Source organism: Nicotiana attenuata, chromosome 1 (genome assembly GCF_001879085.1).
Source record: "Nicotiana attenuata strain UT chromosome 1, NIATTr2, whole genome shotgun sequence".
NCBI lineage: Eukaryota > Viridiplantae > Streptophyta > Magnoliopsida > Solanales > Solanaceae > Nicotiana > Nicotiana attenuata.
This window is the reverse complement of record NC_031989.1, coordinates 42340878-42356725: the sequence shown is the minus strand read 5'-3', so window position 1 is coordinate 42356725 and position 15848 is coordinate 42340878. Positions and strand designations below refer to the sequence as shown.

Below are 15848 nucleotides of genomic sequence, written 5' to 3'. Positions count from 1 at the left end.
CTTCAGAGGATTAGAGCGATCCACCTAGCTTGTCGAGTGTTCAGCCAGTATTCCATGTTTCTATGCTCCGGAAGTATATCTGCGATCCGTCTCATGTTTTGGATTTCATCACGGTTCAGTTGGATGGTGATTTGGCTTATGATGTGAAGTCGGTGGCCATTTTAGAGCAGCGGGTTCGAAAGTTGAGGTCAAAGGATATAGCTTCAGTGAAAGTGCAGTGGAGAGGTCAACCCGTGGAGGAGGCTACTTGGGAGACCGAGCGGGACATGCAGAGCAGATATCAACACCTATTTGAGACTCTAGGTATATTTCTAGACCCGTTCGAGGAAGAACATTTTTTAAGAGCGGGAGGATGTAACGACTCGATCGGTCGTTTTTGAGAGTTGTAGCCCCGTCCCCCCATTTTCCGCTCCTTTTGTATTCTACAGCTGTTAGGCTTGAAATGCCGAAAGTTGGAATTTTGGAAAGTTTGACCAAAAGTGGACTTTTTGATATCGTGTTCGGATTGGATTTTCGGAAGTTCAAGTAGGTTGGTGGGGTCATTTGTGACTTGTGTGCAAAATTTGAGATCAATCAGACGTGATTTGATAGGTTTCGGCGTCGTTTGTAGAATTTGGAAGATTCAATTCATTAGGCTTGAATCCATGTGTAATTCGTGTTTTTGATGTTGTTTGAGGGGATTTGAAGGTTCGACTAAGTTCATATCCTGATTTAGGACTTGTTGGTAGGTTTATTTGAGGTCCCGGGGGCCTCGGGTTGAATTCAGGTGGTTAACGGATTTGGTTTTGAGTTGGTGAAATAGCTGAAGGTTGTAGAAGTCTATTGGTGTTCTGTGTTCTGGTTTCCTTATATGCGATCGTGAAGATAGGCCCGCGATCGCGAATGGTCTGTGAGTGCTGTGGGATTTTTCCTCTATGCATTCCCAAAGTGAAGGACGCGATCGCGAAAGTTGAGAATCTTGTGCTTCGCAAATGCGTACAGTGGACCACGTTCGCGTACAAGGAAGTGTGGCAGCTGGGGAGGCACGCAGTGTTCTTCGTGTTCGCGAGTTGGGAAACGCAATCGCGTAAGCTTGGAAAGGTGGTTCTCCGCCTTCACGACTAGGTTCATGCGATCACGAAAGAGGATTTTGTGAGCTAGGTAGGATTGTTCTACACGAACGCAGCTGTTGTTCCGCAATCGCATAAGCTAATAACTGGGCAACAATGTTAAATTTCAAAAACGAGGGTTTGAACCCATTTTTCATATTTTGAGCTAGAGACCACGGATTTGGGCGATTCTTGGAGGGATTTTCAAGGAGTTGATTGGGGTAAGTGATTCTTACTTGATTTTGGCTAAATTCCATGATTATGCCTTTAATTCCATCATTCAATTTTTGACTTGGGGTGGAAAATTAGGGGAAAAGAGGAAGAGTTCTTGAGTTAGATTTTTGAGATTTTGGATGGGATTTTGTTATCGAATTTGAATAAATTTGGTATGATTAGACTCGTGAGTGAATGGGCTTTTGTGTTTTGTGACTTTGTCGGATTTCGAGACGTGGTCCCGAGGTCCGGGTTTGAGCCAATTTTGATTTTAAGCTATAATTTAGTACTTTTCTTGTGGAATTAATCCCTTTAGCCTATATTGATTGTATTTTACGACTTGTGGCTAGATTCGGGATGTTTGGAGACCGATGGAGAGGCAAAGACATTTTGGAGTAGAGTTTTGCTCGGATTGAGGTAAGTAACACTTTCAAACTTGGTTCTGAGGGTTCGAAACCCCAAATTATGTGTTATGTGATTGGTATTGAGGTGACGCACATGCCAAGTGACGGGCGTGCAGGCATGCACCGAGAGAATTGTGACCTGGTTGATTCCATGGCACTGTATAGTGATTCTATCTTGTTGATATCCATGTTTTCATTATGTGATAAAGTAATTGAGCTGTCAATCATGCTAGATATATGTTTTAGGCTTTATGCTGGTACTGTTGGGACCCATAGTGGTCATGTCTTGTTGTCACCTTACTGATTTCATTGATATTTCATGCTCAGTTATATTCATTCATTTCATATCATTTCTCAGTCTCAGTTGTTATTTATTGATACATCATATTATTATTTCAGGTTAGTTTTCATGACATCATGAGGCCGTGAGTGAGACCAGGGAGATTGACGACTGAGTGAGACCGAGAGCCTGATTATGAGTGACAGTTATGGGATCGGGCTGCACGCTGCAGCGGTTATACTGATTTGTGATAGCGCTTGACCTATAGGAACCCCTCCAGAGACTGTACACACCCCTAGTGAGCGCGGTTTATATTATTGAGGGATGGATCTTCCCTGGACATGGATCTTATACGAAGCACTTGATACCTGGAGATGGATCTTCTCCATAGGCTAGATTGGCCTTCCTCGGTACTGGGTGACTGATGGTCGGTGATATATACATTCTGGGATGGATCTTCCCTGGGCCGTATGGGCCATATACAATACCGAGTGGTTGAGCACTTTAGAGCGTGAGCACATGAGGCTGTCAGCATGGTCTATCACATACAGCATTTGCATTGGCAAGTAGAAGTAGAAGAGCTATATTCTTCCCAGTATTCAAACTTGATCTACCTTACTGTTTTGAACTATCTATTTAACTTGGAAGCATACATATATTTTTGCACAGTTATTTCTATTTTAACTGTACCTGTTGAGTTCGTCGCTACCTTCAGTCCAAAGGTTGGACTTATTACTTACTGAGTTGGTTGTGCTCACGTTACTCCCCGCACCTCGTGTGCAGATCCAAGCGTTTCTGGTCACATCGGCTGTTGATTGAGGAGCCAGATCCCGGAGACTATCGAGGTAGTTGCATGACGTTCGCAGGCCTTGACTAAAACACCATCATTATGGGAATGTACATGCGGTAGAAAAATTACGTCAAACTCTCCTTCTTTATTCTATCTGTATTTCAATTTTATTCTCTAGACACTATAGTGGACTGTATTCTGGTTTAGTCGTTCATGTACTCTGTGACACCCCGATTTTGGGATGGATTGTATCGTATTTTGGATTATTTCTGTTTTCAAAAAGGCATATTCTTAAATATTAAATTGCTTCCATCTTTATGTTCAAAGATTTTACTGTATTGCGATGTTGAGTAGTGGCCTAGTTCCACGTCACGATGGTTGATTTTGGGTCGTGTCAGTGACATTTTGCGTATTTGATCTCGGATCATAGTTTTAATAGTTTCGTTAGTTCTGGATGGTGACTTTGGACTCAGGCGTATGCTCGGAATTGGATTCGGAGGTTTCTAGGTTGATTTGGCATTTTTTGGTGAAAGTTGGCAATTTGAAAGTTTAGAATCTTTTACGTTTGACCATGATTTGTCTTATTTGCTATCGTTTTTGGATTTTAGTTTCGGGACTTGGAATAGGTCCGTTTTGTTATTTGACACTTTTCTGTAAAATTTGGTATCATTCTAAGTTGGTTTGATAGGAATCGGATGCATGGTTATGTGTCTAGCGATTCCTGAATTTCATTGTGCTTTTCATGTGTTTTGGTGTCCGATTCGTGATACGGATGTTATCTTTATATTTTTGATCGCATGAGCGAGTTTGTATAATGTTTACGCACCTGTGTGGATGTTTGGTGTGGAGCCTCGGAGGCTCGGTTGAGTTTCTGACGCGTTCCGGAGAGTTTTGTGCAAGATTCTTTTTTAGCTGGTGTGCTATCCTCGCTAGAAGAAAAAATGAATTTTTGTTGGTGACAAAAAAAAAGGAAAAAGTTGTCACAATAGCCTTTTCGTGGAGAACTTAGGAACATTATGAATAGTTCTATAGCTGAAAGTTATTCGCGGAGACCACTTAAAACTGCTACGCAATTTACTTTTTGTTAAAGAACACCATTTGCAGAAACCCACTTTATTAGGAAAGGAGATGAAGAAGAAACCCTTCCGTTGGAGACCTTTGTATGGGTCAAAATCCGACCCCACGATAATTAACGGAGTTAATCTCGTCTTGAGCTAATACATAATTAATAAAGTGGTATGGCCACTTTATTCGTAACAGGACTCGACTCTTGTCCGATTTAATCTACGAGGGTACGGCCCAGTCATTCCCCCATGGGGACGGAACTTCAGCATGGCCACGGCCATTTATTGCCAGCTCACAAAGCTCACATCTATAAATACGAAGAGCAGTAGTCCTAGAATGGGGGGGCTTCTTCACCACTAGTGAGAGGAGAGAGAAACGAGAAAATATACCCCTCTTATGGGAAGAGAAAAACACCATTGTAAGGCTCTGAACCTCTTCATGGAGAGGCAGACCAAACAAATATTATCAATAAAGGTTTCTAATGCTTCTCCCCCTAATTCTGGGTTCTTGTTTTCATTTCTTTCAATTGGTCCAACGGATTATTACGATTTGCTATGATTATCCCGGGATTAATTTATATTGTTTTGTACTCGTAAGATGTGTAACATTTTTGGAGCGAACAACCTTCTTCTTTGAAAGTTTAGAATAGGGTTTCTCCGGGGAAATAAACAAAAGGCTGAGAGTTTTAACTTTATTTATTTTTAAATTTCAAAGTAAAAAGATTAGTAGCGACTAAATGTCCATAATTAGTCACAACAAAAGTTCCATGTGTGTGAAGACCTTGACCTGTCGTGACAAATACTTTTTGCCAACGTTTGTTCTAAGCTGAAAATGAAAAATTAGTGTATATTCACGACAGTTTAAGTATAATTGTCATTAAAATATTATTCTCTATGGTGACTAGGAGTTCGCCACTAACACTAACACTTTTTGTGGTTCGCTATGAAAGCTCTTACTCTTTTAGGCAAGATGATTTTCTATAGCTATGATTTACAAGTTGGATAATCGAATCCTAACCAATAAGGTTTGCACTTTCGGTATCCAATCAACCAATTATTTTTTTGTTCAAAATATCCAGCATTTGAAAAAACAAGAAGCATTACTTTTTAGACAAATACTTGTCAGATTAAGATTATTATATATCTTTCTTAGTTACATGGTTTGCTAAAACATTAAAAGAAGGATATAAAATATATAGAGAGGAATGTCTAATTTGATCAGTATATGTTACGAAGAAGTTATTCTTCTGAATTACCTTTTGTATCTGATTATCAGTTGTTTGATATAATTATATAGTAAACGGCTTGCACTGGATAAAGCATACTTAAAATATCTTCCAACATAGAACAAAGATAGAGAAAAAGATAGAACTTTTATTCTTAGAATTGATCAAGTACATGCATCCGTTTTGATTTATTGATCAAACCAACTTCTCTATGGAGTATACTTCGATATGCGACATATACTATAGATTAAAATTCGATGCGTCATCTTTGATGCCCTCAGGAAGTCCTGAAAGTCATAAAATAATATACTCAGTAGCAGATACAGTTAAAGGGTTAAATTGAATTGAATATTTTTAATAAGTATAGATACATATGTGAGAAAACATTACTTACTGTACGTAGTCAATCTTAATAACACCAGCCACAGGATTAGCAATAGTTGAAAAAGCTTCTTTAGATAGATCTAGGGTTCCACCACATCCAGGGCAATGATCAACAATCTTTACCACAATACTCTTGCCAGTGCAAGGGTGTGGCACTGGATTTGTTGGACCAGTGCANATAAATCAATTAAGGTAAATTGATTCCAAAACTTCCCAAAAATAAAAATTTCTATTTTAGTAATTATTTACAAACCACGTGATTCATTTTCTTTCATTTCACATTTTTTTTTTTTACAGAAACATCATGTAAAAGAAAAAATAGTGGAACCATTAGTGTAAAATTTGAGATAAGATTTTTTTATAAAAAATTATGATTAAAAAAACACAATTTTGAAATGTGAGTAATAGAGTCAAAGTTACTTGAATAACTTTTATATTTATTTTTATTGTATTAGAATGAGTATGGTAAAGATGGATAGTAAATAAATAGCTTTCTCTCTCTCTCTCTCTCTCTCTCTCTATATATATATATATATATATATATATCATTTTAGGATAAAAAATTGGGAAAAACTTAATGGGAACATATATAAAGATTTCGAATTGATAATTTAAATCTAATCAATGAAATTTCCAAATGATAACTTTGGACCATAAAAAGAAAGGAGCTTATATTGTGGAATGTTTTTCATAAGCTTATATTAATAGTTTAAAAATAAATTTAGTATTTAATTTAATATTAAAAATTACATATCTATCTATAATATATTAAAAATAGTAGTGGATAAAATTATTAAATAAAGTGGAAAGTTAATAAAAAAATACATGAAAACGTGATAATATTACATATTATATAACACCATAGCAAAAGTGTTAAAAATAATTAAAATTCAAAAAAATCTATATTAAAAATAAAAGGAAGAGACTATTTGAACTTGAGATTAGAAATTTCTTGAGGTTCTGAGGAGAACGCTCAAAATACGGGCACGACCATAAAATTGAAGTAATAAATAATGCAAAAACTATAAGCAAGGAACAAAAAAGAGAAAAAAATTATGTCTAAAAAAGTAGAAGGATAGGATTTATTTGAATTTGAGATGAAAAATGAAGTGGGTCCGAAAAACTGTCTTAACAACATCCTCGGGCCTGAATCTGATTTGATGGTACCCAGATAAATCCAGCTTAGAGAAATAATGAGCGCCATGTAGTTTGTCAAATAATTCGTCAATGGTTGGAATTGGGAAGCGATCACGGACTGTAATGGCATTCAAGGCCCGATAGTCTACACAAAACCTCCATGTCCCATCCTTCTCTCGAACCAGCAGTACTGGAGAAGAGAAATTGCTCGTGCTAGGTTGTATCAGTTCCTCTCGAAGCATATCCGTAACAAGCTGCTCCATTACCTGCTTTTGAAAATAGGGATATCTATATGGATTTACATTCACAGGTTGAGCCCCGGATGCAAGATGGATTTGATGATCCTGGTCATGCGAGGGAGGAAGACGTATGGGCCTTTGGAATACATCTTCAAACTTACTCAAGAGAGCAACCAATTCCACAACTTCTTCCCTTGTATCAGTTACCTCCTCTGTAACCATCTCTAGCCTAAAGAACGAAGATATGGCATCAGTGGCGGCCATTCTTCGTAGGCTATGCAACTGCATCGCTTGGGTATCCGTCGGACAATCTCCCTTCCAAGTTGTTCGTGATCCATTCAATGTAAACCCGAATTCCCTGGTTGCATAATTTGTAATTACCGCCCCAAGGTGGCCAACCATGCCACTCCCAGCACTATGTCGGATCCATGGAGTGGCAAGAGATATAGATCTTCCACTAGTGTATGCCCTTGGATTACCAGATTGGTTTGCCTCGCCACTTCATTACTTGGAAGGCACTGTCCACGACCCACCATAACCGAGAAAATAGGAACAGACTCAATAGGAAGCCAGAGGTGCTTAGCGGTTTGAGGCTGGATGAAGTTATGTATGCTTCCTCTGTCTACCAAGACCTGAACCGGAGTACCATTGACTTGGCCTGTAAATCTCAGAGTCGATGGCAAAATACCTCCAGTTAAAGCATGATAAGAAATTGACGAATGTTCTTGTAGTTCCAAACATTGCAGCTCCTCTGCAATGAAATCATCAGAGGAAAAAGGTTTCAACAATTTAGGGTCAATATCAGGTTCATCAGTGAGCAAGCGAAGCTGGGATGGAGTCTTACACTTATATCTTGAACAAATTTTTCCTCACAATAGAAACACAACCCATGCTCACGACGGCTCTGGACCTCTGCATGAGATACGCCGCTTAATAGGAGGATGAGTATATGTTTGGGGGGCAGTAGCATTAGTGGTGAGGGAGGTGGAGGGATATTGATTGAGGGGCACCATGTTAGGGGTTGGTAATAAGGGAATTGTTCGAGCAAAGGCGGGTCGGGTAGGTCCCTTTTCAGCTTGGATTCGCGCTCGAGGATATGGGCTAAATCAAGGGTCTCTTTGTAAGTTTTGGGCCTATGGACCAACATAGAATTCTTAATATCCTCATGAAGCCCAGAAATAAAAATACGTACCATACGAGCATCAGTCATGTCGTCTGTTTCATTTGCAAGGGTCTCAAACCGTTTCTGGAACTCCGATACGGCGGTGGTTTGACGGAGCTTCGCCAGCCGTACCTCTTCTGATTCCAATCCTTTTTGTCGAAAACGAATTCAAACCTTTGCTGCAAAGTGGTCCCAGTCCACCAATTATTTATTTCAAAAGAGCCACCATACCATTCCAGCGCCTCTCCATCGAGGTAAAAGGATGCGATTGTTAGCTGCTCCGATAATGATGTTTTGTAAAATTCAAAGTAGCGCTCCACCTTAAAAATCCATGCCTCTGGATTCTCACTGCAAAACTGACCAATTTCTGACCTGTGGCGGTGAAACGTCGCCGGAGTGACCTCCATAGTTGGATCTGGGTTTTTAAAGGCGGGCGTAGCCGTTCTCCCATAACCTCCATCAACATCAAACGTATATCAACAATGTCCTTAGCGAACAAATTCAGTGCTGCCTGAACAGATTCTTCAACGAGAGACTTGAGTTTGTGGTCATCCATGGAAGACCTCTGGATGAAAGCACCAATGGAACAAATTCTGTAATGAAACAGTAACCAAAACTTCCAAACTATATTAATAGGAACTTAGCTCAAAATTACAATTGCTGATAATCGAATTACTACTCAAAAGCAGAAAATTACAATAAGAAGTACTGGAAGTAGATAACTAGGTATAATAGAGAAGGAGATGGGGGAACTAGAAGAAAAGAGGGAGAAAACAGAGAACACTCATATCAATATTTGCCTAACTCTTTAATGCCCTTTTGCCCGTTGCTTTATACTCTTTTTTGACTAACCAACTTTGTCCTTATTCACGTGACCATCACCTTTCCAAACGTAATCTCCAAGTCTTTTTAGAGGAATAATTTTTCTAAAACTCCTATGTGTCTTATCCATGTGACCATCCTTTGTGGCAGCTTTATTGGCTTCCAAGTCAGCTACTTCAGTCACAACAGGTTGTTACGGGAATTGCTTTGCCATCACGCTCGGATATTCTACGTTCAGGGAGTACGGATAAGACCGGTGGTAGAGCTAAAAAGAGGCATGAGGCTTTAACTAAATCCCCTCCGCTAGAAAATTTTACTGTGAAATAATTATTTTTTGGATTATATATGAGCGATTGAATCAAAATTTTCAACTGTAGTGATAAGGGGTTCAAAGGTTGCCTTAAATTACAAGTGCAAATTTTAGGTGTGACACTTTAATATATTTTTGAATCATCTTGTATGAATATATAGAACCACTGGACAAGATATTGAATGTAGTGTTATATTAGTTTATAATGGGATATTTTAGGTTGAATATGAGAGTCGAACTATCTAAACTTAACAATTTTTTTAAAGTATGAGGTTTACATATTTTTAATTTATATCGGGCGAGGGAACTCCACGATTTGTTGATTGGGTGAATGGATATGAGTTTTACATGTTTCTTACATCCTTAATAGTAAAGTGAAGTTTTGAACAAAGTTTTATTTGATATGAGGTTATTTACCGGTACCGAATTTAGTACTGAGCAGCTATTGTGGCCAGAAGGATTTACTATGAGTACATGGGTTAAGTGGTACATTATGCGATTGTATCTTGGAACATACTTATGGCTTGATGCAGCTTCTTTAGGATTGTAAAGTGTATACATGCGAGGTTTGGATCTTATAATGAATTTCGGGTGTTGGATATTGGATTCTAAGGTTTATGGACTAAAATTGAAGAAGGAATCTTCACTAGGTTGTATAGTTAGGACTATATGGATTGAGGTGATGTGAGATCACCGTTGGTATGTGTATGGCGAGTTTATTTAGTGATTTGACCACTCCGGAGCGACTCTCGGCATGTTATAGGACGAACTTTTGTTTAAAAGGGGGAGAATGTAATGACCCGATCGGTCGTTGTGAGCTTTAGCATTCCGTTCGGTGGTTTGAGGTCTTGAGTAGCTTCATATGATGTATCATGACTTGTGTGTATAGTTGGTTTCGGTATTTGAGAGGTTCAGGGTTTATTTGGAAGAGAAATTCTTAATTTGGAAGCTTTAAGTTGGAAGAGTTGACCAAGGTTTGACTTTTGTGAGAACCAATCCAGAACAGTATTTTGATGGCTCAAATAGGTTCGTATGGTAATTTTGGATTTAGGCGTATGCCCAGAATGAGATTCGGAGGTTTCTAGGTTGATTGGCTCATTTTGTCAAAAGTTGGCAATTTGAAGGTTTAGAATTTTCCTAAGTTTGACCATGGGTTGACTTTATGACCATCGGGTTTGGAATTCAGTTTTGGAACTTGGAATAGGTCATTTGTGAGTTATGTTCAAAGTTTGGTGTCATTCCAAGTTGGTTTGGTAGGAAATAGATGTTTTGTTGTGATTTTAGAAGTATTTGAGTTCTTAGTGATATTTATGCGTTTTGGTATTCGATTCATGGTTCCAAATATTATTTTGATGATTCGCGTATGCGAGCGAGTTCGTATGAGGTTTATGTACTTGTTGGTATGATTAGACGAGGTCCCGAGAGGTTCGGGTGAGTTTCGTACGTGTTTCGAATCATTTTTTATTATGGTCAGGTGTTGCTGGTTCTGCAGGTCACGTACATTGCGAGGCTAGGCTTGCAATTGCGAATAATCTATCGCATGTGCGATGTTGGTCCAGGGGATCAGTTTCGCATTTACGAAGATGGGTTCGCATTTGTGACATGCTCTGGGTTCGCATATACAGACCCTTGATCGCATTTGCGATGGCTTGTCCCTGGGGAAATTTCTCATTTGCGAATAGTACGCATTTACGATATTTTGCTGGGCTGAAGAAGTTCACATATCCAAACATATTATTGCATTTGCAATAGTTGCTGAGGCAGTCGGGCTTCGGATTGGTGGACCTGAGGTCGCTTTTGCAGTTGTCGTATTTGCGAGCCTCTGGTCGCAAATATGACATTTACAGCTCGTTTATAACTGGTTATTTCAGGACTTAGTCTCATATTATTATATTTTTAGCCCTAGTCTTCTTGGGAGGTAATTTTTTGGAGGGGATTTTCATATTTAGCTATTAGTAAGTGCTTTTGACTCAATTTTAAAAATTTAACTTGATTTCTTATGGATATTAACATAAAAAATCATGGATATGGAAAGAATTTTTGGGGATTTTTGATTGTGTTTTGAAAAATAAAAATTTGAGATTTGAGAGTCTAATTGGACTTGGATTTGAAAACCAATCATATATTTGGACTCGTGGGGTTATGGGTAGTCGAGATCTACTCCTTGACTTGGGTTTTGACCGAGCGGGCCCGTGTTTACTTTTTGGAAATGGACAAAGATCACAACTTTATTAACAAAAATGAAATTCTCTTGCATTGTTTGATGTTATTAAGTCATTTTTGGCTAGATTTGAGCCGAGTGGAGGTGAATTTTAAAGAAAAAGCTATTTTTGAGTGGTTATTTGGGTAATTTGAGGTTAGTATCTTGTCTAACCTTGTGTGAGGAAATGTCCCTTAGGATTTGGTTTAATCACTTATTTTGTGTTATGTGTAAGCGACGTATACATGAGATGACGAGTGTGTACACAGGCGTATGTGTGACTTATGACTGGATTTGGCCGTGAATGCTTTTATTGCCTTGTTTTGATTGAGAGATCCCTGTAATACATGTTTTTCACTTTGTATAATTACTTGAGTCTATGTTCCATGCTAGAGTTCATGTTTTAGGATCGTATTTCCTAAATTGCCCAAGTTGGCCTGGCATTTGTAAGGTTGTTACAAACTTTAATGCTTATATGTTGAACACCCATCCACATTTTCTTATTGAATTTTCCTTGTGCACTGAGCTGGCAGATTGTGAATTTATGTCTTGGTGATAATTTTTAGCATGCTGTGACATATGTGGATTTGTTGGGCGGATTGTTCGGGAGTTCGCACAAGATTTCTGCCGTGCTATTGTTAATATTGATATTGCATATGTGGAGAGACAAGGTGGGATGATTGTTAATGCATGTGTGGCGAGACAAGGCGGGTATTTACTTTGTTGTTGCGCACGTGGTGAGATAAAGATAGCATTGTGGGGATGCTGTGTGATTGCCTGGGGGAGTTGTATTGATTATGTTTGTGTGGTGGTGAAAAAGGGGTATTCTTGTTTGTGCTTATAACTTCTTTATGTGTGATATGCATTTTTACGTGATCCATTGCGTGGTTCCTAACCTGGCAGTCTATGCCTCTGTTGTTACTTGATGATTTGGTTGTCAAGATGAATTTACCTACATGAAGTTGTTATCTCATGTTAGGTTGAGTTGTAGGAAGCGTAATGGATTGCAATAAAAAGAAAGTTGTTATCATGCATTACTTTATTTGATCCTTGATAAGTTCCTCTTGAACAAGTTGTTGGTAACTGGCACAGTGTGATACACGTTGTGGCACGAGGTCTTTATCGTGCAAGTGTGGTATATATTGTGGCACGAGGTCTTGTCATGCGAGAGTGATTGATAACTTAGGTACGAGGTGCCAAATGTGTGCGGTTCGAATAAATGACTTGCTGTTGGAACTGAGCCTTTACTTGTATTAAGTTGTTAGCGTCTGTTTTGATGAGACTACAATAATTGTCTTCTGTATAATTTCTGTTGTTAGCTATTGATATATTGCACCGTTTTTATCTAGTGAGTGTTTTGATTTGAACCTCGTCACTACTCCACCGAGATTAGTCTTGATACTTACTGGGTACTTATACTTCTGCACATTCTTTGTATAGATCCAAGTCCTTAGGATCAGGCTGTTGTCCCGTTTGCAGACCTCGGAGTCACCATTTTTACCCTTATTCTCTACTGTTTATGTACTCCAATGAGTATTGTACTATTCGAGACTTGTTATGTATTCATGTAGAGCTTATCACTCAGTATTATCGGCTATTAGAAAATTACTTACTGTATCCGCGTTTGACAGTTTTATTAAGTCTATAGCTTTTATAATCTGATTGGCGTTGTTATGTGATGGACATGCCTAGTCTTAGAAACTAGGTGTCATCACCACCCCTACGGTGAGATTTTTGGATCATGATAAAAATATCAATTTCTATGGTGACTAGGAGTTCACCACTAAAACTAACACTTTTTGTAATGACCTTTTGTTTGTCGCCATGAAAGCTCTTACTTTTTTGATCTTTTATAGTAATGAGATTCCAAGGTAGAGAATCGAATCCTCGCCAATAAGGTTGAAGTCTCGTTCGCCAATCAACCAGCTAATGATTTTTTAAAATACCCGGGATTTAAAAAAAAAAGAAATTTTTACTTTTTAGACAAAAACTTGTATGAATAAATTATTATATATCTTTCTTAATTACATGGTTTGCCAAAATCTTAAAAGAAGGATAATATAGACAGGAGTAGTATCTAATTTGATCAATATATGTTACGAAAAGTTACTCTTCCGGATTATCTTTTGTATCCGATCATCAAGATCTGGTATTTTTTATTCTATTCTTAAACTTAGTCAGATTTCTTTATGTTCTCATAGAGGTATAGGCTTTTATGTCCCCTTCCATTGTAATTTGATTCCTATTGTGTTATTTACAAGGTAGGAATTAATGCAAAAAAAATAAAGAAAATTATATGTTAAAAGGCTTGCGCTTGATAAAGCATACTCAATATATTTTTCAGCACAGATCAAAGAGAAAAGAAAACGACGAACTTTTATTCTTAGAGTTAATCAAGTACATGCATCCCGTTGTGATTTATTGATCAAATCAACTTCAATATGGAGTATACTTCGACACGCGAAATATACTATAGATTGGAATTCGATGCGCCATATTTGATGTCCTCATGAGGTCCTGAAAGTCATAGAACAATGTACTCAGTGACAAATATGACATGCAGTTAAAGAGTTAAATTGAATTTATTATTTTTAATAAGGAGTATAGAATATATGTATATGTGAAAAAACGTTACTTACTGGACGTAGTCGAACTTAATAACCCCAGCCACATGATTAGCAATAGTTGAAAAAGCTTCTTTAGGGAGATCTAGAGTTCCACCACATCCGGGGCAATGATCAACAATCTTTACCACAATACTCTTGCCAGTGCAAGGGTGTGGCACTGGATTTGTTGGACCAGTGCATGTGACATTAAAAAATTTGCCACGTATTGCACCATTATTCCAGAGAGGGTCACTTGCTGCTGCTATGATAATACCTTGGGGTGTGTTTTCATAACATGCCGAAGCTGCAACAACAATAACAATTACACCTCAGTTCCAAACAAGTTCAGAATCAGTTATATGAAGAAAAAAAATATTTTCTAGTATCAAGCAAATAAATGAATGAGGCATTTACATTGTTGCTCACTTGAATAAAATAATTGTTCTTATTTTGTTTCTGAAGTAAAATAAACTCATGTATGACCAAGAACCTTTTATTTTATTAGTTATTTCATAAAGAGTAATACGTTAATCACTTTTCATACTTTTTTGTTATCGATAATTTTTATTTTATTTTTATAGTTTAAATCTACCATTGAGGTGTAAAAAATATTAAGTCATATATAGTGCCAGTAAATATCTCGATAAACATTAATTATAATAACCAGATAAAAATGATAACTAACCTGATACTCTAAGTTAAAATTTATTTACAGAGTAAAAAAATTACACCATTCAATGTATACAACTTAAATCGTATTTTGTTTGAAACTATTAAGATATTTGTATAGGGCCAAATTTGACCCTCAGCATCTCTACGCCAATAGGTACGCCCAATAAGTGTACGCCTGCCAACGTAGCGAGTACGACTCGGCCGTGGGGGCAAGAGCGACATCGTTTAGGACTCAATGTCCTCACTAGGAAGACGTTACCTATCTTTGTAACTTTTTGATTCTTTCGAGGAAGGTCTCCTATTATATAAAGGAGACCTTCACATTGTAAAAAGGGGCATCTGATCTAATACAATTCTCTCATTTTTCTGGCTTTCTCTCTCTATCTCTACTTCAAACGAACGTATCTTATTGAGTTCATACTGTCTCTTTGCAATACTAGATCTACAACAATATTATCATCTTTGCATCTCTAGGATTATTATATTTGATTACAATTATACCCTTTTTCTACTTTTGATTGTTTTTTAGCTTTACAAAGTATATTGTTAACTTTTGAGCCAAACAATTTGGCGCCGTCTGTGGGATTTCGAGAATCAAAACCATAGTATCCACCTAGAGATCAACCAACTACCACCCTCTACACTTCAACAAAAACAAAAAACACAGAAAAGGCCGAAAAATAATAACAAGATCGAAAGCTATATTGGAGTCACTACCAATTCCTCTTGGCCTCTCAACGAGGCCAGTGACGATGGCATCCTGAATGCAACCCCTAGCATCACACCAGGTGCAGAGATCTCACCTTCCCATCCGAAGGTCTGACGATCTTGCACGAAAAAGGAGCTTCCACATCTGCGATTACGGAAGCACCCTCAGCAGTCAAAGAGCTACTGGAAAGATGGCTAACAAGCGCTCTAAGTGGCTTGGTTGAGAGGTCACCACAAAGTAACATCGGATGTACACCAACGTAGGTACCACTGCTGCCCTGAGCGAACCGGAAGTTACACTAGCGAATAACAAACCCATCGAGACACAGACCAACGATGGCACGCTAACAGCCATCCTAAAGAAGATGGAAGAAATGGAAAATGAAAACAAGGCGCTCCGCGGTCAGATGAAGGAACATCAGGAGAGGGTCGACAAGATCCCCGGTGCTCCCAAGTTGCTACCAAAACGCGACGTGGGAAGGTTCGTTGAACAACCATACACTGAAGAAGCTGCCCCTCACTCCACCCCAAAAACCTTCAAGA

General features: G+C 38.2%; 1 protein-coding gene across 1 annotated transcript; it reads right to left on the bottom strand.

The window, feature by feature from the left end:
* LOC109235425 (putative EG45-like domain containing protein 1) lies at nucleotides 13955-14819 on the bottom strand. The gene is made up of 2 exons (XM_019401536.1): nucleotides 14729-14819; nucleotides 13955-14229 (listed from the first exon to the last, which is right to left on the bottom strand). The coding sequence occupies exons 1-2, from the start codon at nucleotides 14817-14819 to the stop codon at nucleotides 13955-13957; spliced, it is 366 nt and encodes a 121-aa protein (XP_019257081.1).

Coding starts and splice junctions, on each gene's coding strand:
- LOC109235425 (XM_019401536.1), bottom strand. CDS start 14,819: ATGTCGCTCTTGCCCCCACGGCCGAGTCGTACTCGCTACGTTGGCAGG. Junction 14,230..14,728: donor TTGGCGTAGAGATGCTGAGG/GTCAAATTTGGC, acceptor TTGTTGTTGCAG/CTTCGGCATGTTATGAAAAC.